The sequence below is a fragment of the Abramis brama genome, assembly GCF_963993115.1.
Source record: "Abramis brama genome assembly, chromosome: 25".
In the NCBI taxonomy this organism is placed as follows: domain Eukaryota; kingdom Metazoa; phylum Chordata; class Actinopteri; order Cypriniformes; family Leuciscidae; genus Abramis; species Abramis brama.
The window spans coordinates 20,358,685-20,385,795 of record NC_139987.1 but is presented as its reverse complement, the minus strand read 5'-3'; the positions used below and the strand labels follow the sequence as shown (position 1 = coordinate 20,385,795).

Below are 27,111 nucleotides of genomic sequence, written 5' to 3'. Positions count from 1 at the left end.
CGCCAATTTTTATGAAAATGAGCATAATAAGCATAAAATTAGTTAACATTTTTCAAATGTCAAGTATATTTTTTTATTTGCATTTTTGAGGGGAAAAAGAGAATTCCTCAAAATACAAAAGGATCCTCACGTTCTAGGGCAGACACAGGGACGTATGTGTGTGTGTGTGTGTGTGTGTATGTGTTGGACTAAAGCGCCCTTGAGAGGCAGGTTTAGAGGCAATAAAGGGAGATCTGGGAAGTGGAAACTCAATAGCGGCAGGGGCTTGTGTTGCTATTATGCTCATGAAGACTCCAGCATCTGTAGACAGCAGCCTGTGAAGTAATGAGTCGTCTAGGTTTATATTGACCGGTCTGGTGCGGTGGCCATGGGGACGATTACATTTGCTATTGAGAGTGAAAGGATTACACATCTAAAATAATTGAAATGCAGGGAATGAATAGATGGAGGTTGAAAATGAGGCCATCGCTCTGCTAACCAAGCTCTCTCCTTCTCTCTTTCGGATTTTTTTCACCCTGACGTCTCAAGATCCCCCCCCACACACACACACACACACACAATTTCTAAAGTGCAGGTGTTTTACCAAAAAAGGCACAACTTAACTGGCTTATTGACACAATTTAAATTAGTTAAATATTTATATTATATTTTAATAAATAGCAAGTTAATTATATTATTTAGAGCTGCACAATTATGATTAAAAATGATGTTGATAATTATCTCTATCATTCATTTTGATTATTATAATTGATTAATAGAATAGAATGTTTGGTAACACTTTACGATAAAGCCTCATTTGTTAACATTAATGTATTAACTAACATTAATTGAGCAATGCATTTGTTACAGTATTTATTCATCTTAACATTAGTTAATAAAAATACAGCTGATCATTGTTTGTTCATGTTAGTTCACAGTGCATTAACTGATTGTTAATAAATACAACTTTTGATTTTAAGTAATGTATCAGTAAATGTTGAAATGAACATTAACTAAGATTAATAAATGCTGTAGAAGTATTGCTCACTCTTAGTCCATGGAAATTAATGTAGTTAACTATTGTTAACAACTGAAAACTTATTATAAAGTGTTACCAAATGTTTTAATTATTTGACAATGGAGGTTAAATTGTCTACGTTGCAAGACATGTCTGTGATTTGGTTGCAATGCTCAAGTGCTGCAAAACATGTTACAAATGGAATATTTTAAACATATAATTGTTACTTTTCATGATAGTTCATTGTGCCATCTGTAATCTTAATTATTTAGTTTTATTAATTGTGCAGCCCTAATGGTCCTTTTATTCATTTTAAATGGCAATGATCCGGTGAATGTGCCAATTGAACATTTTCTCTATAATGATTCTCTGGCTTTATATTTGAAGCTCAACTGAACAGAATTTGATTCCACTACAGATGAAAAACCTCTTCACTAGGACGATACACTAAGGCTTTCTCTGTGAGTGGGAACCCGATCTGGGCCGGGACCGGTCTTCAGGGAGTGGGGTTGGGTCTCTGTTTACAGCCTCTGTGATTGGTTTCACGAACGGCCGGCCGGAGAGACAAACATATGCGTGCGCTCGTGAGACGGAAAGCTCTTGAGGGGTCCGACGGAGCAGAGGGCGAGCGTAACACAGCTGAGGGATTCAGAAGTATGAACCAGAGCCGTCTGCCAGCAGCCGAGCGCGGTGAACTCTGTGCCCTGGTGTTGTGGGGGGGGGGAGTCGGTCCAAATCCCCAGACCACGCTGTAATAAGATCAGACCTTAATGGTGGTCAGGGTATATTTGAGCTCGGGTCCATATTGGCTCTGTCTGGAGTGTCAGTTGCATAAGTCTGGGCTTTTGGAAAGCAGAGGTTTGAGTCATGTTGTTATTTTGTGTAATCTCAGGCCTCTTTTCTTTTGGAATGGCATCTTTGGTTCAATCCACAAATGTTATTAATGTCCCTAGACCACAGAGCTGCCTTTGTGAACTTTTACTATGATTCAATTAGACATGCTTTGTGTTTCGGAAATCTTGATTGTATCTCGCGCTGATTACTTTGGTCTGCTGGTTACATTCTGCATTATGATTTAAATGGAATAATTCTAAACATTCTGAACAGAATTATTCCACTGTGGTTTGTTACATGCTTAAAGTTCTAAAAAAGAAAAACGTGAATAGTTTTATTTGGTGTCATTGTTAAATTCTTAATTCTGTTTGTTTGACATCTATTGCAAGGTTGTCGATTTTTCTCCCCCCTTTTTTAATGCAGTTCCAGATTTGTTAAATATGTTAAAGTTGCATATCACTTCACCCTTTATTTTCTCCAAACTGTTAGTATTAATTAAAAATACCACAAAAATCTGGTAAATTGACTTAATTTCTTGTAATATCTAATTTAATAAGCATAACAATTTTAGCAGCTGAGCAAAAACTGAATGGGATGACTATTGTAGTATTTAATAATAGTTAAAGTCAGTTATTCCTTACCACACACACACACACACACACACACACACACAAAGTTCAGGTAAATTAGGTCACTTTTGATCTCAATTTCAAAAAGTGCATGAATTTACCTAAATTCTTCCTCTGTATAGCCTATATTAAATGTTTTTTGTTGTTGGTATTTTTTCTTATCATTGTATAGAGTAATAAATATGTATCGTTGCACTTTTATTGAGGGAATCGAAAAAAATTAATTGGAGGCAAAGAGAATGTTTGGTTAAAAGAGTTAATAAATATGCTTATACTATCACTGTATGAAAGATGCTGAAATATTTATATGAATGTGTCACAGATTTATAAAATAGAACTGTTAATCAAAACTTAATAAAACTAAATCAAAAGACAGAACACATAAAAGAGCTACACATATAAATGTGGAGATATCTTAAAATTGTTAAATTGTCATATTGTTTTATATGAAATGTATCATTTCTAAATGTTTTAAATAAAAATGAGATGGCAGTATTTGTAGACCTATTTTTAAAGGTATCCGTGCTTAAACACTAATTTCTTGCTATCGTTGCTTGATCCTCACTGTAATGGCATTCAGGCAGCTTGTCATCTCTGTTTAATGTGGACGCATCCCGTCTCTTTCCTCTCAGTATCCTGCTCCATTCTGTCCCCGTCCTGCTCTGGATGACCTCAACTCCATGGGTCCACCTTAAAGAGCAGAGGCTGTGTCTGTTTTTTGTTTTTTTATCTCTACATCCCTGTGTTTCCGGGTCTATGAGCGTAGACATGGCGTCACAGGAAGTGAGGTGTGTTTCGTGTAAGCGGGACGAGCCCACCAGATCTGTGATGGTACAGCCTGGGTGGAATATTAATCGTGTGTGTGTGTTTGCACATGCGTGTGATCATGTGTGCACACGTGTGTGTGCATGTGTGTATGGGTTGACAAGCTGCTCTGCTTGACATTGGGGTTGACCCGTGTGTGGCTGGCTTACATATGGCGGAGGTGTTGTTTAAGAGAGTGGGGGTTCTGGGGGTCTATTCTATATGAAGAGACAAGGCAAAGGTTTTTTTTTTTTTCACTCTCTGTCCCTCTGTTGACTTCCACTCTGACAGGATCTTGCACTTTCAGGCGCTGATGTTATGAAGCATTCAGATGTTAATGAGGGCTGAGAGAGGGGGGGGGGGGATTCTCACATAAACTTGATTTGTCCATGAATAGCAGCTTGTGTTTGTCCTGACCTCTTCACTGCCCGGAGACACCAACTACCCCGACCCGTTCAGATTCCCGGGACACACACACACATTCTCTCTTTCTCTCCTTCACACACATACAGCTCAGCATTGTCTAAGAAACCACAATTGTTGTCTCTTAATATATTGTTTGTTTCACTTTTTCAGGTTTTGTGGGATCTGATCAGGGTTTTTTTCCTCTGACTCCACTCCTCTTTTTGTCTTAATTAATTGGATGCTTGTTTTGAACTGATCCCTTATGCTGACTGACAGTGGTAATTTAAAATAAAATAATAAAAGATTTTATACTATACACTTTTTATTTTAATTCAAATAAATTATTTTATACTTTATAAAATAATATTTTTTTTAATTATATAATTTTATCGACTGATTGACAGTGGGACTATTATAAAAAAAAAATGTGTATGATCAGTTTCTAAATTAATTAAATGAATAAATAATGTATTTTATAAAATATATATATTTTTTATATTTTACAAATCATTTAATTTTATATTTTACAATAAAAGTTGTAAAATAAAATACATTGTAAAACAAAATGATTAATAAATAGCAATAAATAAATTTGTTACAAATAAAATAGTATGTAAATGGATTTTTTGGGGGTCACTTTTCAGTCATTGTGTTCAATTGTTATGATATTATATTTATAATATTCTGTTTATTTATCAGTTCCAAACACATCTGGTACAGAAGAAACAAATCTAATTTCATTGGCCATTTCTCCTGTTTCTGAACACAAATAGTGTTCTAGATAAATGTCCCTCAGGCTATTGTGAGCAACATTTGTCCTGGTTAAAATCTTCCCCTGATTGGCTCTGGTCTGCTACATCACATTACACTTCCTGATTATGTGTTAATCAGAGATACCCCCCCCCCCCCCCCCCCCACACACACACACACACAATTCGTAGAAGTTTTTTCCCTTCTAATGGTTCTCATTATCATTAATAGTTGCTTCCTGACTGTTGAACTTGTGAAGTTTAGTGCCTCAGTTCTCTTTAGAAGCTTTTGTGCATTTCTTACATTTTTAAATCATCTGAATTGATTTTATTATCTTTTATCTTTTTTTTTATCTCAACCAACAGTACTGATGATTAGAAGACACTTTTTTTTTCAAAACCCATTTAGTAAAACCCACATTCTTTTAACATTAACCTTAATATTTTTTTTTGTAAATAACAATACTGATATACAGTATTTTATGATGTAAGATATAAGGTGTTATAATTTGTGTTCAATAATTTATTATAAGTCACTTTTAATTTCAACCATTGAAAAATATCGGTTAAGAAGCATTTGAAATGTTTTTGTGGTTTGTGGTTCCTTTCTCAGCGATGAACAGACTGCTTATTGTTTCTCGTTGGGGTTGCCAAAGGCCGAACCAGATATGGATCTGTAGGTCAGGACTGCAGGTGACCCCAAACACCTAGCTCATTTTTCCCCGGCTGTAGAGATGCATCTGAGCGTTCTGCAGTTATATTCTGACACACCCCATAGACAGTGAAGTGAAACCACTGGAATTTCCCTTCATATGACATCATATGTGTCATTTGGCAGAGGATATCTGGGTTGTGTCAGTGTGATATTCGAGTTTAAAAAAAACATTGGTAACACTTAATAAGGTTTCATTTATTAACATGAACTAAGAATGAACAATGCTTCTAAAGCATTTACTAACATTAAGAAAGGTTAATAAATGCTATATAAATATATATTGCTCATTGTTTGTTAGTTACTAACGTTAACAAATGAAATCTTATTGTAAAGTGTTGCCAAAAAAATAAATGAGTCAGAAAAGCAGACGTCATTAACATCAGCAGATTCTCATGTTCAAAGCTGTGTGTGTGTGTGTGTGTGTTTCTCAAGGGAAAGACCAGTGCTGGAGCGTTACTTCGTTCTTAAAATGTGGGTGTTTAGACACTCCATGATCTTGAGCATCCCGCCGTCTCGCAGACGAGCATTTACTGGTCTGCACATAATTAAAAGCTCTTTGTGATAGCCGTAATGATAGAGCCGCTCTTTTGTTCCTGTTGAGCTGATCTGAGAATGTTGGGGCTTTATCGTCTCAGCTTGCATTTTTTTCTGTCAGGGCAATTGAAGAATCTCATATAGGCTATGTGTTTTTTTTTGCACGTCATTTGCAATAAATCTTTTAATTAGAAAATGCTTGATGGTTAAAACACTTGTGAAACCTGACAGCAGTAATGGGCAATAAAGCTGTTAATTAGCTATTGTGTTCCGTTAAGTTAACAATAGGGTCATTTTACAATGCATTAAAGAACAATGAGTCTGCCGCAGCAGCGTCTGAAAGCAGGTGAGTGTGTGTTTGACCTGTAGGGGGTGGTGGGAGGGGGTCCAAATGTCAAACAAGAAAGCTTTTATAAAGCAAAGGAGACACTCAGTGTTGCCCCTTTCCAGCCCAAACAGACACATTCAGTACATTCACTTGTCCTTATGGATGCTATAAGCATCTTTTAAAAGCAGTTACCTGGTTCTTGTGTTCATGTGAATGATTAACTTTGATTTTAATATTATTTAAGTATTTAACATTACATTTAACATTCATATTTTATTATTAATTCATTTTGTAATTAACTAAAGTGTTTTATACTTTATAATTGCTTATTTTGTTATTAACTATTGTAATATAATTTAATATTTTTCTTCCCCCTGGCAATAATGGTGTTTTTTTTTAAACTAACAAAAAAAAGAAAGCTTTTTTGTTAGTTTTTATGGTTTTAAATACAATAGTTTTAAAGGTTTATGCTTTAAGGGTTGTGCCTACTCTGAATTTGACTTTCAAAAATAAATCTAACCTGAGAAATATTTACTGGAATGAAGACTGTGACAACTATCCCTGGTCTCTGCTGTTTATTATTTGTCAGGGTTAATCATTTCAGCAGTTAACTAACAACAAAAATTATGAACTAACATAAAACCGTAGTTTTCCCATGTTTACGGCGCCCTTTAAAATGTCTCTCTTTGACAGTCTGTCCCTCCTCTAGCCGCACCATTTAATCAGTTTTGTCCTGGTGTCATTCAGTTACGGCACAGATGTGATGGATGAACGACAGCCCGTATAAAGATGTAGATCGGAATTCGGACTGCGGATTATTTTGGTCTAATTGATTTTAAGAAAGGCTTCTGGTGCAAATTTGTGTTTTTAATCTTTCGTTTAATTTCCAGCAATCATTCCACAATTCAATTAATGCCAGTAAGGCTCTTTATGTAATGTTTTTCTGGTATGTATAATGCCTGAATGGTTAGTTGTGGTCATGTCGGAGGGTTCAGTGTCTCTCTGGAAGAGATTAAAGTCTCCGTCTCCGCGCTGCCGGCGTGTTTTCTGCTGTCTTTCCCACCCAGGTGGATCTCTGCATGTGGTCTTCCTGAACCAAACATTTATTTCTCACAAACTAGCAGGAGAAGTCAGCTTTACATCTTGCTTGTTATATATTAAGCTTACCTTTAAGCTTCACTGTATGCAACGTTTTATGAGAATTATATGGAAATGGAAATAGATAATTAATAATAATTGAATTGGAAATATTGTCTTTTTCTGTATACAGAAAACCTTTGTGACCTCAGGATTTGTGTATATATATTTTTTATACAATTCAGTAATATTTGAAGCAGAAATATTCTTTTTTCCTCCCTATAATTTACTTAAATATGCACACAGACTCTGTTTTGTATTTTCTTGCTGTTGAACTTATTTAATATTATAATTGTAAATACTATTTATAATTTCTCTTAAAAATAATAATCAGCATCATCGTTGTTAATGCTATTTATATATAAAGTATAAGATTAAAGTGTTGTATTTTACTACACAGTCAAATGTATTAAAATAGGCTTATCAGAATTATACATAAATTACTGTCATGCTAAATGTAAGCTGTCTGAAATGCAGTTTTTTAAATTGTAATATTTATTTTTAAATGATTCATACAACATATATTTTTGTAGCCTTATATAGCTATAACAATATCTGCAAACCTGTATCAAATAATTGGGTGAATGCATATAGAAAATGTAAAGGTTTGAAATGTAATAAGCATTTCAAACCTTTACATTTTCTATATGCATTCACCCAATTATTCATATTATGATATTGTAATATCATATTATAATTATCTTATAGTCAGAAGCATCGAGCTGCATATTTTATGTAAAAGAGCACATTTTATTTCTGCTGTCTGCTCATATCTGAGAGAGCTGCGGTAAAATTGCCCAGCTCTTTATTCGGAGTGTGTGTCTCTTCCTATAGCAGATCTCATTTTTTTTTCCTTTCTGCTTTTACGCCATTGATTTTCTGCTTCCTGACAACAATGACATTGTCTTTTCACTTGGCTGATCTCTTTCCTTCCTTTGCCTTTGAATTTGCTCACTTTCTGCTGTGGTTTTGTCCGTCCTCCACGTCTCTGTGTCAGATGGACAGCGAGTCTCTTCATCTCTGTGTGTCTAAATCATTTGAATAAGAACAGGGAGACACATGGATCTTTAAAAATGTGTTTCACTGCTGACTTTAAAGTGAAATGCAACCTATACATTTATTACAAAAATATCTTCCAGACAGCTTAAAAAAATATTTGATGACATATTAGGCATTTCTTCGAATAACTGATTAATGTTATTAAATATAATATATATATAAATTAAAATATAGTCAAATATATATAGTTTATTTATTTGTTCCTGCTGAAAATATTAGCATTTGTGAAGATCAGTTTAGGGTCATTGTTAATTAAAATATAATTCTTGCAATTCTAGAAAATAGAATATCTAATTCTAGATTTAGGCATAAAATCCTGGAAAAAGAGAAAATACATGTATACAAAATTAAATAGTATTTGCTTGTTTTTCTGGTCTGTATTTTATATTAATTATGGATGTTTTATGTGTGTGTGTGTGTGTGTGTGTGTGTGTGTGTGTGTGTGTGTGTGTGTGTGTGTGTGTGTGTGCCGTCCTTCACAGAAGAAAACATTTTAAAGTTGACAAAAGAGTCGTTTAAAACTCCAAGGTCACAAATACAGACTCTTCATATTTAGTAAGAAAATGTGTTGCTTAATTTTATCATTAGTTCATGGCGTATTAGTTTAAATTCATCTTTAAAATTGATTTGGATGAATATGCAATATATCAAATTAAGAAAAAGAAAAGGGAAAAAAAGTCATTTTAAAGGTGAATACACCTGAAAATATCACTCATTTAGACTGTTTAAATTCACATTTTTATTTTGTCATTAACCTCATTTTATTTTCTTGTGGCCTTTTATCTTTGTTAATTTCCTCTTTACTGTAACATTAAAGTGGAGGAGAAGAATAGTAGTACCGCAGAACTATATATATATATATATATATATATATATATATATATATATATATATATATATATATATATACATATATATATATACATATACATATACATATATATACATATATATATTCATTAAAAATGTTTTTAATACATTCGGGGGGGAAAAGAGATAAAAAGAGACCTTAAATCTGTCGAAAAAAAATCTGATCATTAAATGAAATTAAACATGAGAAAGGAGCAGTCAAGTCTGACCAGAAGAAAAAAAAAAAAATGCTGGCTAAGCTAACTGTTTCACACATGCACCGACAGAAGGTTCGATACGCATTCGATCGATGAATGAAAAGGCACAATGGCAAAATCGGACGGGCTTCTTTTCAAAACCACGTCCCCAGCGTTCCCCGCAGTCTGTAGTTCCACGGCAGGCGGAGAGCAAGGGTTACATCAAGGCTGCTCTGTGGACCGTGCAAACAAGTCTAGACCAGTGACCTGCTGAATAGCTCCCTTTGAAGAGCACGCAAGTTCGGTCGGGATGAAGAGAAATTGAGGCGGACCCTCTTTTGAGTGTGGAGCAGCCCGTGGCCGCTGGGAGGTAAGGGGCAGGGGAGAGCGACAGCATCTGCTTCCATGGTTACTGGCCGGGCATGGAGACCTCGCTATTGTGGAGGATCTGTTCTCATGCTCCCACCATGGAAATGTCACGCATTTTAAGAGCGGCCGGTCCGGGACGCTCTCTTCATCAGCCAGGCGCTTTTTTTTTTTCTTCCCGACTGTAGTCAGACGATAGCACATGGCAGCTTAGGAGACGCGAGAAACTGAGGGAGGGGTTTTGTCACATGATCGCAAATCAAAATCTTATTTTGGAGTAAGATATTTGGAGTGAGATTTCTGTCTGGGGTGATCCGGAGGGGGGTGGGGGTGCACCTCATGTTGTGATGATGGATCGCCGTGGAAAGGGCCAAAGGTCAAGGTTTATATTGTGAAGTCGGGGGGGTCTTTTGTTGTGTGGAGGTCATATTTATGTAATTTGACTTCAATGCGGCTCATTTGAATACTAAGAAAGTTTTGTCCTTAAAAGCCTATTTTTGATGTTTGTACTTTTTAAGAGTTGAGTTTTTTCCCTGTAATGTTATTTTCAAAGCATTTAATTGTGCCGTACGGAAAGGCAGGCAAGTGTATTTGATGGTGGTGGATGTCGGGTGTGTGTGGACGGTTTGCTGTTTGTCTTTCTGTGGGGGTTGTGGTGGAACGCAGAATTTGGCCGTGCAGCTGACGCCTGCCCTCCCAGTGAGAACACAGAGGGGCCAGATGGCAGCGGTCTACCGAGGGTTCAGGGCAGAGGATTTGCCGGAGGACCGTGGGAAAGTCTTAGGCTGAGTTCACCTGCTCAAAGAGCAGCATCAGGATTAACACCAGCCCAGATTTAACCCGCAGTCCTGAACACAAATAGATAATCAGAACCCTGGAATATGTGTGTCTCGTTTGAAATCGTGCTACCTGGGTTTTCTTTTTGGTAAAACATTTTTTTTTTTTTTATACTTAAGAATAGAGAGTTGATCTGATGAACAGATTGCTTTGACTCTATTTATTGCTGTGAAGAATTAAGTCTTGCGCAGCAAAGTAGTAATAATAATAATATTTATACAGTAATGAAAATACTGTATAATACACGTTTTATCATGTTACAGATTTCTTTCTAGAAAAAGAAATTAGAAATTAGGTTGGAATTTTATCTAGAATTGTAGGACTTAAAATATAATTTTTTAGATATTTATAATAATATATATAAAATGAAAAGTATAAATAAGATTTGTATATGACATTTTTCCGAGTTGTATGTCATTAATGAGGATGTTTAAAATTCTCATGTTTGAATTGTAATAGATTGTTTGCTTTGTCTAGATTTGTGTGCGTGTGTGCACACATACACACACATTCACATGCAGCAGCAATATTTAAAAGATTTCACATCATTCAAATCATGCCCACTTCTTAAGTTTACAAAAACAAACTGTTTGTGTTTAATGAGAACATAAAAAAACATGCATTTTGGCATTAATTTAACTGTTTGTAAATGCATTTGCAGAGTTAATCTGGGATCATCTAAATGAAACAATCCCAAACAAATGATCAGTTTTTATAGACAAAGGTGCACCTTTGACGTGTCTGTCATTTGTTGTTTTTTTATGATTTATGATATTGTCTACCATGTAGAGATGGTAAAATATCACAGCCATTTGTGTTAAAGGAATAGTCACCTAAAATGGCAATTTACTCACTAAGATCTGAGCTGCTCTTCCATGCAATAAAAGAGAATGATGCAAAAATATGTAAGGTTTTTATTGAGTAATGACTTACATTTCAGTCTGTTCCTCACACTAAGCTATCATGTGGCTTTAAGGAGACTCGAAATATAGCATAATACTGCTTTTAAGAGGATTTGTTTTCGTCCTTTTTGGAGCTTGACAACCCCTGTTTCACTTTAACTGAATGGAAAAGAGCAGCTCAGACATTCTGCTGAACATCATCTTTTATGTTCCACAGATGAAAGAAAGTCTTGTGCATTTGAAATGACATGAAGGTGAGTAAATGATGACAATTTTTGAGTAAACTACCCCTTTAAAAGCCAGACGAGCTGTTTTCCTGTCCCGCCTCAACCCTGAAATTAAGCATCTGTTTGATTGCACCAAAAACCTAAATGAGATTTGTGGTATTGTCTGAAGCATGGTTCAATATTCAATTACAATCACATTTTCAATAATTAAAGGGGTCATAAAATGCATTTATTTTTTATTTCATAATGTTCTCTGAGGTCTGCTTATATTGTTATCAAGATTGTTATCTAAAAAAAACCATCTTAATTTAGAAGTAATAAGATATTTTCAATCCTGTTTCTGACCCTCTCTTTCGAACACTGTTTTGTAAACGCCCACTGCTATGATTAAAAAATATCTCTGACATAGTTGAAACATTTGCCATCAATGTGAAACATTTCTGCATATTAACTACGCTTTATAAGTCTTGGTTGTGGCAAATAAAATGTAAGTAGTTGGAGTTACCAGTTATAGTTGACAAAGGATGGCTTACAGTGTTTGTCATAGTTGTCTGTCGTTCTATTCATAGTTCATCCTTTACGATAAAGTTAAAAAGTAAACATTTGCAGTGTTGTGTTTTAAATAAAATGAAACGTGTTGTAATGTCTTACTGATGACAAAACAGATGTCACTCACTGAAGCTTTTATTCAGGATTACAGTGATTGGCTTAGAAGAAAAAAAAAAGCAGTATTCTCTTTTTTCTTTCTTTCTTCCGTATCCGATAATCCAATGCATGTGAGGGATCATAGTTCACCCAAAAATGAAAATTCTGTCATAATTTACTCACCCTCAAGTTGTTTCAACCCTGTATGAGTTTCTTTCTTCTGTTGAACAGAAAAGATGATATTTTGAAGAATGTTGGTAACCAGGCAGTTGATACTAGGCATTGACTTCCATAGTATTTTTTTATTATACCATGGCACAGCATCATCTTTTATTTTCATTCTCTGAAAAGCCTGCATCGAATTGTGTCTCTAAAAACGAATTCGCAGTCGAACAAACGAACAGTGTCTTAGGCCGTGTGTCCACCAAAGCGTTTTTTTCCCGTGGCTATAGCGTATTTTTTTCAATTGTTTTAAATGGGAGCGGCCAGGAGCGTAATGAGGCGCTGAGCGTCTATTTCACACTGAAACGCTCTGCGTTTTTTGCTGGTCGCCGAGAGTTGAAGAATGTTTAACTTTGGGTAAAACACAGTGCTCATCACTGTCACTTATTACCCAGCCGTCCAATCAGAGTTGAGGAGGGGTGGGACAAATACCACACCGACCAACCGCCACATCATGTTTGTACAACGTCAACAGACGACAACAAGAAGAAGCATAATAACGGAACAAAATAATTTAAAAACAAGAGCCAGAGCTTACTTTACACTGTATCAACATTTAGAAACAATACAGAATCAAACTATCTGTGAAATGAGATACTAAAAACACTGCGGATATTCCGTATCATAGCAAGCAAAGCGTCTCAAAAAAACGCTGCGCTGCCGAAGCGCTCTCAGGCTTCCACAGCTAGGCATTTTCAGCTGGAACTTCGTTAAAAATAAAGTTCATCCACGCTTTCTTAATGTTGGGATCACAAGGATGGCAATGCAAAGACAGTTTTTCCACAACTTGGCACTTCAAAACGTCTTGGATTCCTCAGAGGATTCTCTATTGTTTTGTTTCTGGTAATCCTGTGTTTGTTTCATATTTACTACTACATGACATGCACGAATCTGTGGGCGGAGCTAAAGAGGCAGTGATCGTCTGCAGAGGTGGTCTTTTGTTGCACTGTGACATAATAATGTGACAAAATCCGAAACGAGTTGTTTTCTAAGCTTGGTTTCAATAAAAGTCAATAAAAGGAAGTTTTAGGATATTTTTTTATAGTACAATGACTTTTTATATATCAAAAGATCAAGGAAAATTTGATTTTTCAATTCATTACCCCTTTAAACAGATGAGAAAATCGAACACGTTGTTAAAGGTTTGCATAAAATGTCTGGCGGCAGGTCCATTAGCTGTTTGTGTTGTGATCGACGATAGCAGCGCTTCAAAACACAAGTCACGCATAAGCCGTCTGTCGTTTGACTGAAGTGATACAAGGACGTGTCTTGTGTTTGGTCTCATGCTGAAGCTGATTTCTTCAGCCGCTCCTCGGGGTTCTCTGTCGTTCTTCAGTGTGAGAGGTGGATCTTGGCGTGCAGTCAGAAATTTGGGCCAAAAGGGATTTGAGGTGAGGACAGAGAGCGCTCTGTTAGCAGAGCCACATGAGGACATTCATCTTTGTGCGTTTCATCCAACTCCCACATGTTTCATAAAAGCAGCTGAACGCAGAAGCCGTGACGGGGCGTTTGCCTGCTGACAGCACAGGGGCATCGTGGGTCAGACTCAAGAGCTCTCCAGCAGCTGAGAGATCAAACACATCCACATGATGCTGAGTAATGATGTACTGTTTGACTTACACTTTGAACTCTGGGAATGTTTAAGAAGCATCTCTTGAGTTGTGTCATACAGGCGTTAGATTTGTTTGACTTCTGCCGTAGTTGATGAGTCCATTTGCGTTCTGGTTTTAACTGTCAAGTAAGTTTGTTGACATAAATCAGTGTGGAAACTTTTTTGTTTTGAAATATGAACTTTTTGTTGTTGTTGTTGTTGTTCTCTTTGAAACTGCATTCCTCTTGTTGGAGTTGAGCCTGAGTTTGTCTAGAGCGCTTCAGCGACCACTAGAGTTTTGTGAGTATAACCAGGCACAACATGGCGAGTTTCCAGTAATAATCAATTTTGTCTTTTCACATTGCAGGGTTGTGCAAAACTCAAATTGGTTCCCTTTTAAATCGTGTGAATTTTACTTGAATTCACACAAATTACGCAATTAACAAGCCTCACACCACAGGGAGTTGAATTTGAATTTGAATTTGAATTGGTATCTATCTATCTATCAATCTATCGTTCTATCTATCTATCATCAATTTTCATTCAGAAACTGTTTTATTTGCAACTTTTTTACAGTGTATCCTTCGATCTACTTTCTATTTGTCCATAATGTCAATAAACCTTCAAACCTCAAAGCTTTTTTTTTTTGCTTTTTTTTTTAAATCAACTTTTAAACAAGGCTTTTTCAAGCTAGCATTCGAAACTTGTCTTGGCATAGTTTGGATATTTAGTTAAAAATTACAGCTATATGAATTTCTGTTCATTTTAATTCTTCCTTGCATTCAAATTTGAATTTCAACTCTGCATCCTGTTTTGCTACTTAAATTCAAATTCAGTTTACATTCAGGAATCGAACTAGAATTTCTTAATTCAGTCCCGAATGGTGCAGTCCAATCAGAACATGTTTTACTGTGTGTAATATTTTCCTCATTTGGAGAGAGATCGGATAGGGTGCTAACTTGGTTACTGGACCTTGTTTGCTTTAATCTGACATAACCTAATATATTAATATACACCGTACCTGTGTTACAGAGACTTTGTTGACCTGTTTGTAATTTCACGCCAGTGTCTAGGCTCAGGGTTATCCATCACACAGACAAAGCTCTGCTGCGATTATAGTTGTGTGTTAAGTGTCTGCAACTAAGCTCATGTAAATGCAGATGTCTTGATGGAAACAAACTCAGGATTTGATTTGACAACTGAAGGTTTGCTCTTGACAGCACCAGTGTTTTGCTTAAGGTTAATGGTTGTCTGTATTGATCACTCATAGCTTTGATGCTAAAGCCGGAACTTCCTTGCATGTGAATGGATTACCTCTGTTTTGTTTTAGAGCGTAAGTGTCTCAGCCTTTGGGAAGTGGACCATTGCAATGGTGTGTAACTCCTTTAGGATCATTGTTCCAAACAAAATGGCCCCCCGGGGTATGTGACACTTTTCTCAAAGGCCTCTCATGAGGGGTTTAACGGGTTAACGGCAAACAAAAGAAACTGAGAACATGTAACTCAGCAGGGGGCCCTATGGAAACTCCAGGCAGCAATAATCTCGACCTAGTCACTTCCTGTTTGCTTTACCCAGAATCAGGAGTCTGTCACAGGGCTAAATTCAAGTTGGCAGCCACACATTGATTTCCAAGCATATTAATGTGCACTATTATGAGGATTTGACTTGAACTACTTTTTTTTTTACTTTTCTGTATTTATTTATTTTTTCTACTTAGTATGTTTGTAGAAACTTGTCGATCGTTTTTGATGAACAAATCATTCAAACAACTTCTTTACTGGTGAAAAATGTACTTGATTTTTTAGCGACAACTTAATGTATCAGTGTAGCCAAATATGTCAGTTACACGTAGTTTATTTGATCCATGAAATAAACTTCAATTTCATAAAATACTTATAATGAACTACGTCAAAAGCATTTCTAATGTTTCCAGCATGTTTTATAACTAACAAAAAATCAAACATAGTTCACCCCTCATGCACGTTATAACGTCCGTCAAAAACCGTCAGTAAATGCTGTCTGTTAGAGACAATAACTTTCATAATACATAAGGCATGCAAGTATATATTTGTTCTTCACTCGCTGAAATTGAATCAGAATGATCACAGACATGATCAGGGACCTTCACACTGCATGCTAAAAAGAATGAACGCCAATCCAATTGATAAACTTTGCCGGGTTAGAGAACATTGTTCAACGTGTTGGTTTTGACGGACATTTTTTATGCACAAACTACACATTCTGATTCTGACATTCCTAATTTGAATATTTTCAATAATTTTCTATTCTTGACTGATCTTTTTTTTTCCCATAATTTTAGCAATAGATGAACTGGTAAATGAGTGATCTTGAGATGAGTCCCTGTAGTCTCATATGCTGATGTAATATTAAAATCTCAAAGATCGATAAAATGCTTAATTTTCCAATAAAAGATGATACATTTTTACATGATTTGTTACATTTAATTACCCCTTATCAGATTTTGACTCATATCTATGTGCAAGTATGCAAGGGGGGGAGGATTTTCACCAAATAAAGCTTTAACATTTCAGTCCGCTCCTCACACAAATCTATTGTGTGGCTGCAAAAGACTTATGGGTCACTCTTATGGTGGTTTGTTATCATATTTGAATTTGACAGACCCCATTACTTCACTGTGGAAAGACCAGCTTAAACATATATTGCAAAATATTTTCTTTATTTTTTTTGGAAGAAAGAAAGTCACATTTGATGCCCTTTTTGTGCATAAAATTGCAATAAAGAAGATTAAATAAACAATTTTCATGTAGAAAGGTTGCTAATTAAAGAGATGATGCTGATTGGCTTGTTTTGATGACCATCCCATTGACTCTATGAAAGTGCCACTGAGAATTCCTATACATAAGCTTCTCTCACCTTCATAGGACTTTTTTTAATGATTTTCAATGCCCTGTCAGTCTAATAATCAATAAGCATACCGTTCAGAGTGTCATGTTTGCAAATTCTGTTATTATTAAAGAAATCAGTTTACTCTTTGTATGCAAATGAGCACTCAGTCTCACTGTCTTTGTTCAGTCTGAGGTGTTGGTTTTTGTTGCACAAAAATGCAAAACAATTTTGGTTCAGCAATTTCCTGCACGGTGCAGGGGTGAATCATAATTATGCCTTTCCATATCATTCCTGCTGTGCCCTTCCAGCGTTCTGCTGAATCAGCAATGGATCAGGCAGCATAAAATGCCGTGATTTTCATGCTTAACGCTTTTTATCATGGCTGCAGAAAAATGAGCTTAAGAACAGGACAGACAGTGTGTGCGTGTGTCTATATTCCACTGCAGTCCATACAATTGTATAAATTTCACCCAGTTATGTTTGTTTGTCAGGCTGCAGCTAAACGTCTAGACCTAGAGCTTTATTCTCTTGGTTTGTGAAAGCCTGAGATGATGTTAGAGATGCAATAAAACATCATTTTCATGGTGATTTTAGAAGCATGGAATTTAATATATTCCACTTGATTGTAAAGACTAGCTTTTTGCCGGCCTCTATAATTGTAGATGATTGCCTCAAATGAGCCTTAAATGTGTATTTTAAATGTGTAATTTTTTCTAAAAGCTTCAACACTTTTGAGCGGTGTCTGAGGTCTCCTGTCCATGTCTGCGGTGTATTTTCTAAGACAACAAAAGCCAGACTAAGGGAGAAATCAGAATGAACGCTCCCCGAAAAGACAGGAAGCAGAAAGGCAGGTTAAAACAACAGTCTAATTCCCCAGCACTGTCACTTCATGAAGCTGGAAACATTTAGCCATAAGCGAACATTTTGTCATGATTTTTTCTAGATCGAATATATAGAATGCCTCATTTGTTCAGAAGATTCAAGTGCATGCTTGATATAGAAAATACTGCAACTGAATGATTTTCAGGACATTGTGTTATGTTACACCCTACTAATATACCTCAGAATGTGTTTTCCGCACTGCTGATTATGAGTTAAAGGTTTGAATCACTTCAGTGACTCACTCACTGTTTCCGTCAGAGTGGTTCTTGATTTATTCACATATAATTTCATCATGCCCAACTCGAAATGAACCAATAATTTCTCTTAAAACTCTTTCCTTTTTTACTCACGCTACTTAGGACTCGCAGTCTATTGGATAATGTTAACCAAAAGCCAACTAGCTTTTTGAGCATTGCAATTGTTTTAGAAATTCAATTCTGTTTCATTTTTGTTCAAATGCATCACAATACAAAAGTAAAATGGATTGCAATCTGTAATTCCTGTTGACTTTATGACTTGTAGTGACTGGTGGTTCATCTGAGAATGTATAATTAGAAATACACATTCAGATTACATTTGTCACAATTAATGGTACTTTGATAATAGAAAGATTTTAAAATACATGTTCAACAAGTAGTATTGTTGTTCATTAAGAAACTGAACATTTAATTGAAGTCAGAATCTGAGCCAGAATAATTCTAAATACAAAAATACCTATCAATTCTCATACTTAAGGAAAAGTTGTTCTCTGGACGTGTCTGATAAGCCGAAATCAGTCTGACAGCTTCCTTTGTGTAAAATTCTCCATCTCTGTAGTTATAATGAACATGAAATCCTATTTGTGTCCAGTCCGGTGAGTTTCAGAAGAGTTGATGAGCTATGCTGAGATTCATTTTTTCCCCTTGGCTCGTTACCTGGCGGTCCTGAGAGTAAGCAAGACTAATTAAGCCTGAAGTCATTTAAATTCATTTTAATGGTCTTGGGCAATTAACAAGCTGCTTTCTCAAGTCTTATTTAATGTAATTTTTATTGATCGGCTCCTGCGTTGTCACATGTGGAATACTTTTTACTCTGCCAAAGTTTAATATTCAAAAGTCTCAATGTATTGATTGATTCTTTGTAATGGTAAACACGATCTATGTATGCTTGTCGCTCACGGTTAGCAGGGTTTCGGTAATCAATGTGCTCTCTTCACGCATTACGTCATTTAATTAAAAGCCCTCTTAAGGTTCCTGAACTGCTCTGAGACTAAGATTATGTTATTGATCATAATTTAATAGAGAGCTCAGCAAAACCCTGTACAGTATTTATTATATTTGATTTTTAAGGATTAGCATAAGTTCCTCTCAAAATGAGGTACTGCTGCATCTCTCTTTTAGATTTAAGTTGATGAATTGCCATTCAGAGGGGAGTGGGAAAACTTTTTGATGCGTTTCGCATGATCTTTATTTTGCAAATCAGCAAATTAGAGTTTGCGTTGTGATTGGATGACCTATCCGACGGTTCTAAAAGCTGCCTAGCAACATGCAACAGTTATGATTTCTTATTCTTTGTAAAGACTTTAAATTAAGATTATTGATTAAAGTTTAAGCCTGTACCCATAAATAAATTCATGAAATGAGCTTTAGTTTAATCAATGCCTTTAACTGTTTTTTCTATGCGTTGGGTTGCTCTGTTCCCATTGGCTGTCGGTGTGCTCTGCACCAGCTCTGCTTTCCTTTTCCCTGTCAACAGCCTTGTTTCTCAACCTGTCTCCGCCCACAGGAGGCAGCTGCGGCCAATAAGGCTCGCAGAAAAGGTGTCGCTGTTTAATACAGACCCACCCAGCCGAACTGATTGGCAGTTGGGTCAAACAAAGTCATTTTCTTGGCTCGTTGCCTGGCAAACTCTGCAAGCATTTAAGGGAAAGCAGAAGGCATTGGCCTCTCTGCACTGGGATACCTCAAATCTCACTGCACAAAACCTATTTGTGCCTTCAACTTTGTTATTTTTTTAGTTGGTTCAATCTCCTGAGGGTCTAAAGCAAACGACTAACTGCTTTGAGAGTAGCAGATCTGTTTATTGTGTTCGTTTAATCAGCCTGCAGTTGCATTTCATTACATTTACACAAATCTGTTTGCATATGCAAATCAGTTTTTGTTCTGTCACGTTACTTAATTTTAAAACTCTAATGCTCTTAGGCAACTTTTGTGCACATATACACTGAAATAAAACTGGTGTTGTTTTTCCTTTGTAATTATTTGTGAAATTTACCAGCAATTTCTGAGTGCAAATTGTTTCAAATAAACAAGCAAGTAACACATTGAATTAAACATGACATTTTGATGTAGATAGACTGAAATAGTATTTTCTTGTAATACTCCAATAACAGCTGTGTATGTCTGTATCAACATGTGCAGCGGCTCCTTTTGTGGCAACAGTTCCGATGAAGAGCCGCCGCATGTCTTCTTGGCTTTAAAACGAACTATCTGTCCCTTGAGTTTACAGTCAGTGGTGCAATTTTGCAGTGCAGATTAATAAGACATGTCGAAATAAAGTTTGACATTTTACTTTTGGCAGGAATGACTCGGTTCACATATATGGGGAGGTCAGTGGTTTGAGGAGGGTTCTGCATTGCAGACGAACGCTGTTCTGGTTTCTCATATCATACGTGGAAGATTAAAGTCAGACTATTCCGTCACCTTCACTGACATTGTTTATAGAGTCGATGAATAATTGCCATTAAGAAGAAGATCACCCAGTGTTGATTTTCCGCAGCCATCTGGTTCTTTCACCCCTGTGAGTAGCGCATGCAGTTGGTTCGTCCCGCTGAAGGGACCGCATTACGACTGTTTCACATTACTGCGACGTCTGTCTGATATTCCCCCCTGTCTGGTTTTCAGTGGTTTGACCTGTCTTGCAGGAAAACCTCTCTCTGTTCTGTTTTTTTTTTTTTTTTTTTTTTTGCCAGTCTCAGTTGATCTTTGACCTCAGCGTCCTCCTTCTCCGGATATGAAATTGCCCTTCTGTGAGGTGATGAGATGGATAAACTGTTTATATGTATAATTCACCCAAAATGAAAATTCTGTCAATACTAATCCTAATGTTGTTAGGGTTAGTAATGTCGTTCCAAACCCGTATGACTTTCTTTCTTCTGTAGAACACAAAAGGAGACATTTAACAGAATGTCCGAGCTGCATTTCCAATTAATAAGTAGATGGGAACCAGGAGCAGCTGTGGTCACCATCCATTTTGACATTATGGCATTTTAAACATGTACCATGGTATTACCATGTTTGTTTGTTTTTGGACTCACACCATGTCATTCTTTGATATACCAGTAAAGCTTAATAATAAAGTTCAATTTTATGACATTTTTAATGCATTTGGTATCATGAACTAACAATAAACTACACATTTACAGCGTTTATTCTTAATGTTAATATGTAAATATGCTAATAGATTTTAAGTTTTTAAGTATAAATTAAAATAGTTAATGTATAATGAACCAACACAAATCTAAGAATTAACACTGACCTGGATTAATAAATGCTGTAAAAAATCATGATGCATTAACTAATGTTAGCAAATTGTAAAGTGTTACTGTCATACCTTAGAGCATCGTGTAATACATTAGTACATAAATGCAAAAATTCCTCAGTATCACGGTATGTATCACTCTATCACGGTACTGACACAATCAGCAAGCTGGAAGAGCCAAATGACATGCGACAGACACGCCCACCTCATGCGTGTTTTTCAATCATGCATGGAGCTGACACAGCCTGGCTAAATGATGTGAGGAGAACACGCGTTTCGCTGCATAAATTCAATTCCTTCCCCTGTTGAATGCAGGCTGTGTTTGAGTGCTGTGGTGTGACTGTCTGACTCAGGATGAGGGGAGCGTCTCACACCCTGTGGCAGAATTTATTGGTCCTGCTGGTCCAGAGTGACGTGAAAATAGTTTATCCTCACAGACTTGCATTTTCAGGGAATATATCAGCCCGCTGTGCACCATTAGGAAACACACACAAACGGACTTAACGTTGTATTAAATAGTTTATGAGACAGATTCTCTCTGTAGTTTAGTATGAGGAAGAAGCTCAAACATCTTGTATTCACAGATTTTCTCTGCATGTTGATCACCATAGAAGATTTGGACAGAGGTTTGTTTAAGAGATCAAGCTTGCATTGGTAATTTGCTGAAAGTTGTTCGCATTTGTGATGTACAGTAGCTAATGATGTACCACACAGTTTTGTTCAATTATAAACCTGTAATTTATTTGTGGCACTGAACTGCAGCAAGTCGTTTTATATAGAAAGAGTACATTCTGCCTTTAAATTATTTTATAAATTGAGTTTCAATTTGCAGACAAGGACTAGTTTTAGAAATCATCTTTCCCACTTGTGTGCTCAGGGCCACACCAATATATGCTCGCATGCATCAACTTGAACAGAGCATCTCTTGTGGTTTGATGCAGATCTGCTGACTGTTTGTCTGTTGTCAGAGTGTGTTGAGAAAGTCATCCATCCAGGAACAAGGGTGGATGAGTTCATGGTGATCAAATCCAAACATCTAGTATTATAAGCGTTAATCTAGTATTATAAGTATTATAAACTCAGGGTTGTGTGTGTTTTTGTGGGGGAATTTTCATCTTGGTCTGTTGCTGCTCTGGACAGAGAGATCAGGGTGTCATGACATATTTTGTGTTCAGTTCAGTGAGACACTTCTCTTAAGTGCACTTGGGTGTCCCAAAAAAAAGAGAGCTGTGATTGGCCTTTAACCGAATTAGTTCCAACAGGTCAGCTTTCTAAAGAGTTCTTGACTTTTATGGTGAATCTTAAAGTGGTCCCATACAATATTCTGACACTAAGCCACACAAAATGTCTGAATATCATTGCATTCACAGTTCGAAATTCAAAACACGAAATTCAGCGCAGGCAATGGATTCTGGGAAAGGAAGATTGGTCTACAAATGTTAATTTATTAAATATGAAATATCTATCTATCTATCATTCTGTCTATCGATTTATCGATCATTCTGTCTATTGTTCTTTCTGTTTGTAAGGTCTATAAACCTTTAAACTTCACAACTTTTAAAACTTTAAAACGAGGCTTTGTCAAGCTAACATTTTGCTTTTTTGTTTGTCTTGACAAATTCTGCTTTTCTAGTCAAAAATTAGTTATATTAATGTCTTTAAATTTTCATTCATTTTAATTCAAATTGCAGTTCTGCATCCTGCATCCTACCTCAATTGAAATTCAGGAATTTGAGGCATTGTTAATTCAATTCAAGCCCTGGTATCCAGACCTTACTCTGAAGTGAAATTATAGTTAAGTTCCCCTGTTAACTATAGTTACTTCCTCTTGCACTCACCTCAACTCTGAGGCTGTTGAGAGACAGAGGTCATCTGTGATCTCATGTGCGCAGCTTTAACAAGATGCAGGAAACGCCCACGTATCTTGCCCCGTAGGCTGCTATCACACTTTATAAAGCCCTAGCGGGAAACTGCATAAGCCCACTACAATCTACAAACTACAATTATGACTCACGGATGGATGATGAATCGCTGTCTGTGTATTTGAAATAAAGCTTCACTGAGTCACTCCATTCACAGACAACAGGAGACACGTAGTCCGATGGGGCGTTTTTTTCTCAACTACCGTCTGCAAGCGAATGCACTCTTCGCTGCATTCCAGTGCAGCTTCGTTCAAGAATTACTCGAAAAGCATCGTTAAAACATTGAGACGTTTCCTCTTCTCTTATCTTCAGAGTGCCTTGGCATCATTATTTGAATTCAGCTGATTTCTATGTCCTCCTGTTCTTACGATGGGCATCGTGCCAGGTAAAGGTTGCCATGACTCCCAGCGCCACCCCTTTTCAGCCCCCCAGGAAGGTATGCTCAGCGAAAGGTTTTATTTTAGACAAAAGATGTCTACTCGACATCAGCTGAATGCTTCTGGGCTCGAGCAGCATCATGTGACCCGCCGGTGAAGGTTTTGTGAAGGTGCCAGGACAGAAAGGGAGAAACTTGGAAAGCGATGCTAGTGAGAGTTCTTTCTCTTTTTTTCCTCTCATCTTTTCCTTGCTGAGAAAATGGCGGACTCCGCAGACTTTCTGATTTAGCTCCCTTTTGTTAATTTTGAATCTCAAAGGTTGTTTTAGGTGGAGTAAAAATGGTGCTCAAACTGTTTCCGAAACTCCAAAAAAAGTCATGATTCTGCGAATGAATGGGTGTAAAAGCCGCCGCCCACTTTGAGTTGAGGGTTTACATCCAATGAACATCAGCAAGCAGGTGAGGCAGTCAGAGGACAGCAGCTGATTATGAAATGCTCTCTTTTACCACCAGCTTGTGTGTTGTCTTTTTAAAACCACCGTGTTCTTGTCTAAGCTCACCCTGATCTCGCAGACAGTCACGCATGGCGTTCTCTATCAGGGATGTGTTTGAACAAGCTGTTTTTCACCAAACTTTTCAATATTTTCAAGCCAGAGTGTTTGTGTAGCCATCTAATCATTCACTGTGATTAAAGTGAAAATATGATGGGTGAAGCATTATCTTATGGTTTATTTTTTTCTAAATATCCTGTTTCACTCGGAGATATGTCATATTACGGAAACAAAATTTGTTAACTGTATTACATTTAATTTACGTTTTCTACACAATGCTGAATTTAATTACTGTATGCATTTGCTATGGACTCTTAACTTTGAAGATGTTTCTTAATGTTGTGATTTCTTTCTTTTCACAGCACAAAAATCAGGAGAAGATATGCAGATACACCACCACTACTGAAACTTAACCAGGTCAGTGGATGATGTTTTTGTCTGATTTACTGTAACTCCATGTTCATGCAGGGGAATATTGCTGTGGTTTATCTCACCTGATAGCTCATCCACAAAGAGTCGGGAACATGAGGTTGACCCGGGATTGGGTTTCATAAGAAGCTTTGACCACTTGTCACAAACCCGTAGATCCGATCTTGTGGCGTTATCGGCAACCCAAGCTCGATTCTGTGGGTCTCTGTCACTGTGGTGAACTCAGCGCACTCTTTGAACTCGCAGTGGTTCTCAGATTTTTTCAGGCCACAACATTAAAACATTCCATAATGTTTCCATAAAACTACCATAAAACAGCTACCAGGTTTAATAGTGCACAAATTACTCTTAGTTTATATTTTATTTCTAATAGCCTCATTTTTACCAATCCATAATTTTGTCAGACTGCTGTTTTTTTTGGGTCACACTTTAGATTAGGGTACAATTCTCACTATTAACTTACTATTAACTATGACTTTTGTCTCAATAAACTCCTAATTACTGCTTATTAGTAGTTAGTAAGGTAGTTGTTAAGTTCAGGTATTGGGTAGGAATTAGTATTAGGGATGTAGAATAAGGTCATGCAGAATAAAGCATTAATATGTGCTCTATAATTACTAATAAACAGCCAATATCCTAGTAATATGCATGCTAATAAGCAGCTAGTTAATAGTGAGAATTGGACTCTAAACTAAAGTGTTACCGTTTTTATTATTATTTAATTTAAATGAATCGGACTGCTACTTTGCTAACTAAAATTTTGCGTAGACTTGCATGCTTTACTACATAAGGACAGAAACATCATTAATGTTAAAGGGGTCATATTATGCTTTTCCACTTTTTCAACTTTAGCTAATGTGTATTGTGCTGCTAGAGCATACATAAGATATGCAAAGTTACAAAGCTCAAAGTCCACTCCAAAGGGAGATATTTTATTTAACAGAATCCACTTTTCAAGATCTACAACGAACGGCTTGTTTGGACTACAACACAATTTTTCCAGATCTTATAAAGTCACAATGTTACTCATTTAAATAATCAACGCCTACGGAATATGCAAAAAGGGGGGACGAGACCTGGTTGAGCTGCGTTAGAGAAGACAGTGTTGTCGCTATATGTCACAGAGACACTGTTTTTTCCACCCCGTTTCCAAAACTCATTTATTTGACCTTCCTAAGGCTGACGAACTTAGAGTGGTTAAAATATATTTTACACTGTTATATAAACTGTTATATAACACTGTTCCAGAACATTATAACCCCAATGTTTATCTGTGCGCTGCACATTTTATGGAGAACAGCTTGTTTTCTGTTGCATTTGTAATCTCTCGCTTCTGTAAGACATTTCACCACTCCGTAGGAAAATTAACCATGGTTTTGTTACCGATCACTGTTCTGCATGATCCTCTAGTTCGATAACATTGTCAGGGTCTGAATCGGGATCGAATAGGTTTGAAATTGATGTCATCCTTAATATTTACATCTAAGCAGATAAAACTCGCAGTTATGGTTAGGGGCGGGACATTCCCAAACACTCGCTACACGGTACCAATCATGACACACTGGTCCAACCAATCACAGCACATTTCGTATTTCGGAAGGAGGGGCTTCATCGAAACAGGACCTAGACGGTGCGTTTGAGATACTGGGGAAAGAGGTGTTGTAATAATGTAAAATATGTGAATTTTTTTTCACATATTCTAGCACACCCAAAAAACAAAATCCAAAAAAAGACTTAGTAAAAGGGCATAATAGGACCCCTTTAACACTATCAATCAATGTATTGTTTTGGGGTTTTTTAATCAGTCGAGAAATTCAGTGTTGGCTTCTTGTCAATTTTACTTGTTTATTTTTTTTTTTTTTATGAGCAAATCATATCTTGGACCATTCAAGGTTTGAGAACCGCTGCTGTAAATGGATAATATGTTGACAATTTGCAAATGCGTCATATCATATAAAACAAACAAATAAAAAAACAGATTAATTCCTTTTCTGAAAGGGCAGAAGATGTTTTTTGCTCCCGGAGGTCCAGAGGAACAGCAGTGTGGACGTGTGCATCCAGGCTGAGGTAGTAGGTTGTATGGTTTCGAATGACACCATGGGAGTTAACTGTACAACCTTCTAGCTTTCCCTGGAGTACACTCATTTCATCAAGCAAGACTCCTTCTTTCCACAAAGTGGGAACCTTTAAAGTGGCTTGTATTGGATTAATGCATAATATCTTTGCTTTTTGCACTTTTAAATACATCAATTCTTGAGATAAATGCAGTAACACACATATTATTCAGAATCATACGGATAATCAAGGTTTCTTGTTCCTCCAGGACTGTCAGTTTCGTTGTCATTTACTGTGTTGGACAGAAGACATGCAGCATATTTTTAGTAATATAATACACCATCACTAAAATGACAGCAGGATCCACCACAGAAACCACCCAGTATCTCTTTCAGCTAACAGAGTGTGATGTCAAATTGTCTTGTGTTTTATCATCACTGCTGCATATCAGTCTGTCTTCCCCTGAGACGCTTGTGATGGCT

At 36.6% G+C, this 27,111-nt stretch overlaps 1 protein-coding gene across 8 annotated transcripts in view; it reads left to right on the top strand.

Moving 5' to 3' along the window:
* Positions 1–27,111, top strand: part of LOC311076295 (uncharacterized protein) — a 54,121-nt gene that overhangs the window by 9,645 nt on the left and 17,365 nt on the right. For 5 of the 8 annotated variants that reach the window (XR_014604641.1, XR_014604642.1, XM_084104379.1 and 2 more), the window contains exon 2: positions 24,508–24,562. Coding sequence is in view for 3 of the 8 variants with exons in the window: in XM_084104379.1 (XP_083960505.1) it covers positions 24,508–24,562 (55 nt within the window). In the remaining 5 variants the exon portion in view is untranslated. Of the gene's footprint in view, positions 1–9,205; positions 9,608–23,912; positions 24,054–24,507; positions 24,563–27,111 lie in introns of those variants that run through there. The other 3 variants (XR_014604644.1, XR_014604645.1, XR_014604643.1) reach the window with 2 other exon arrangements.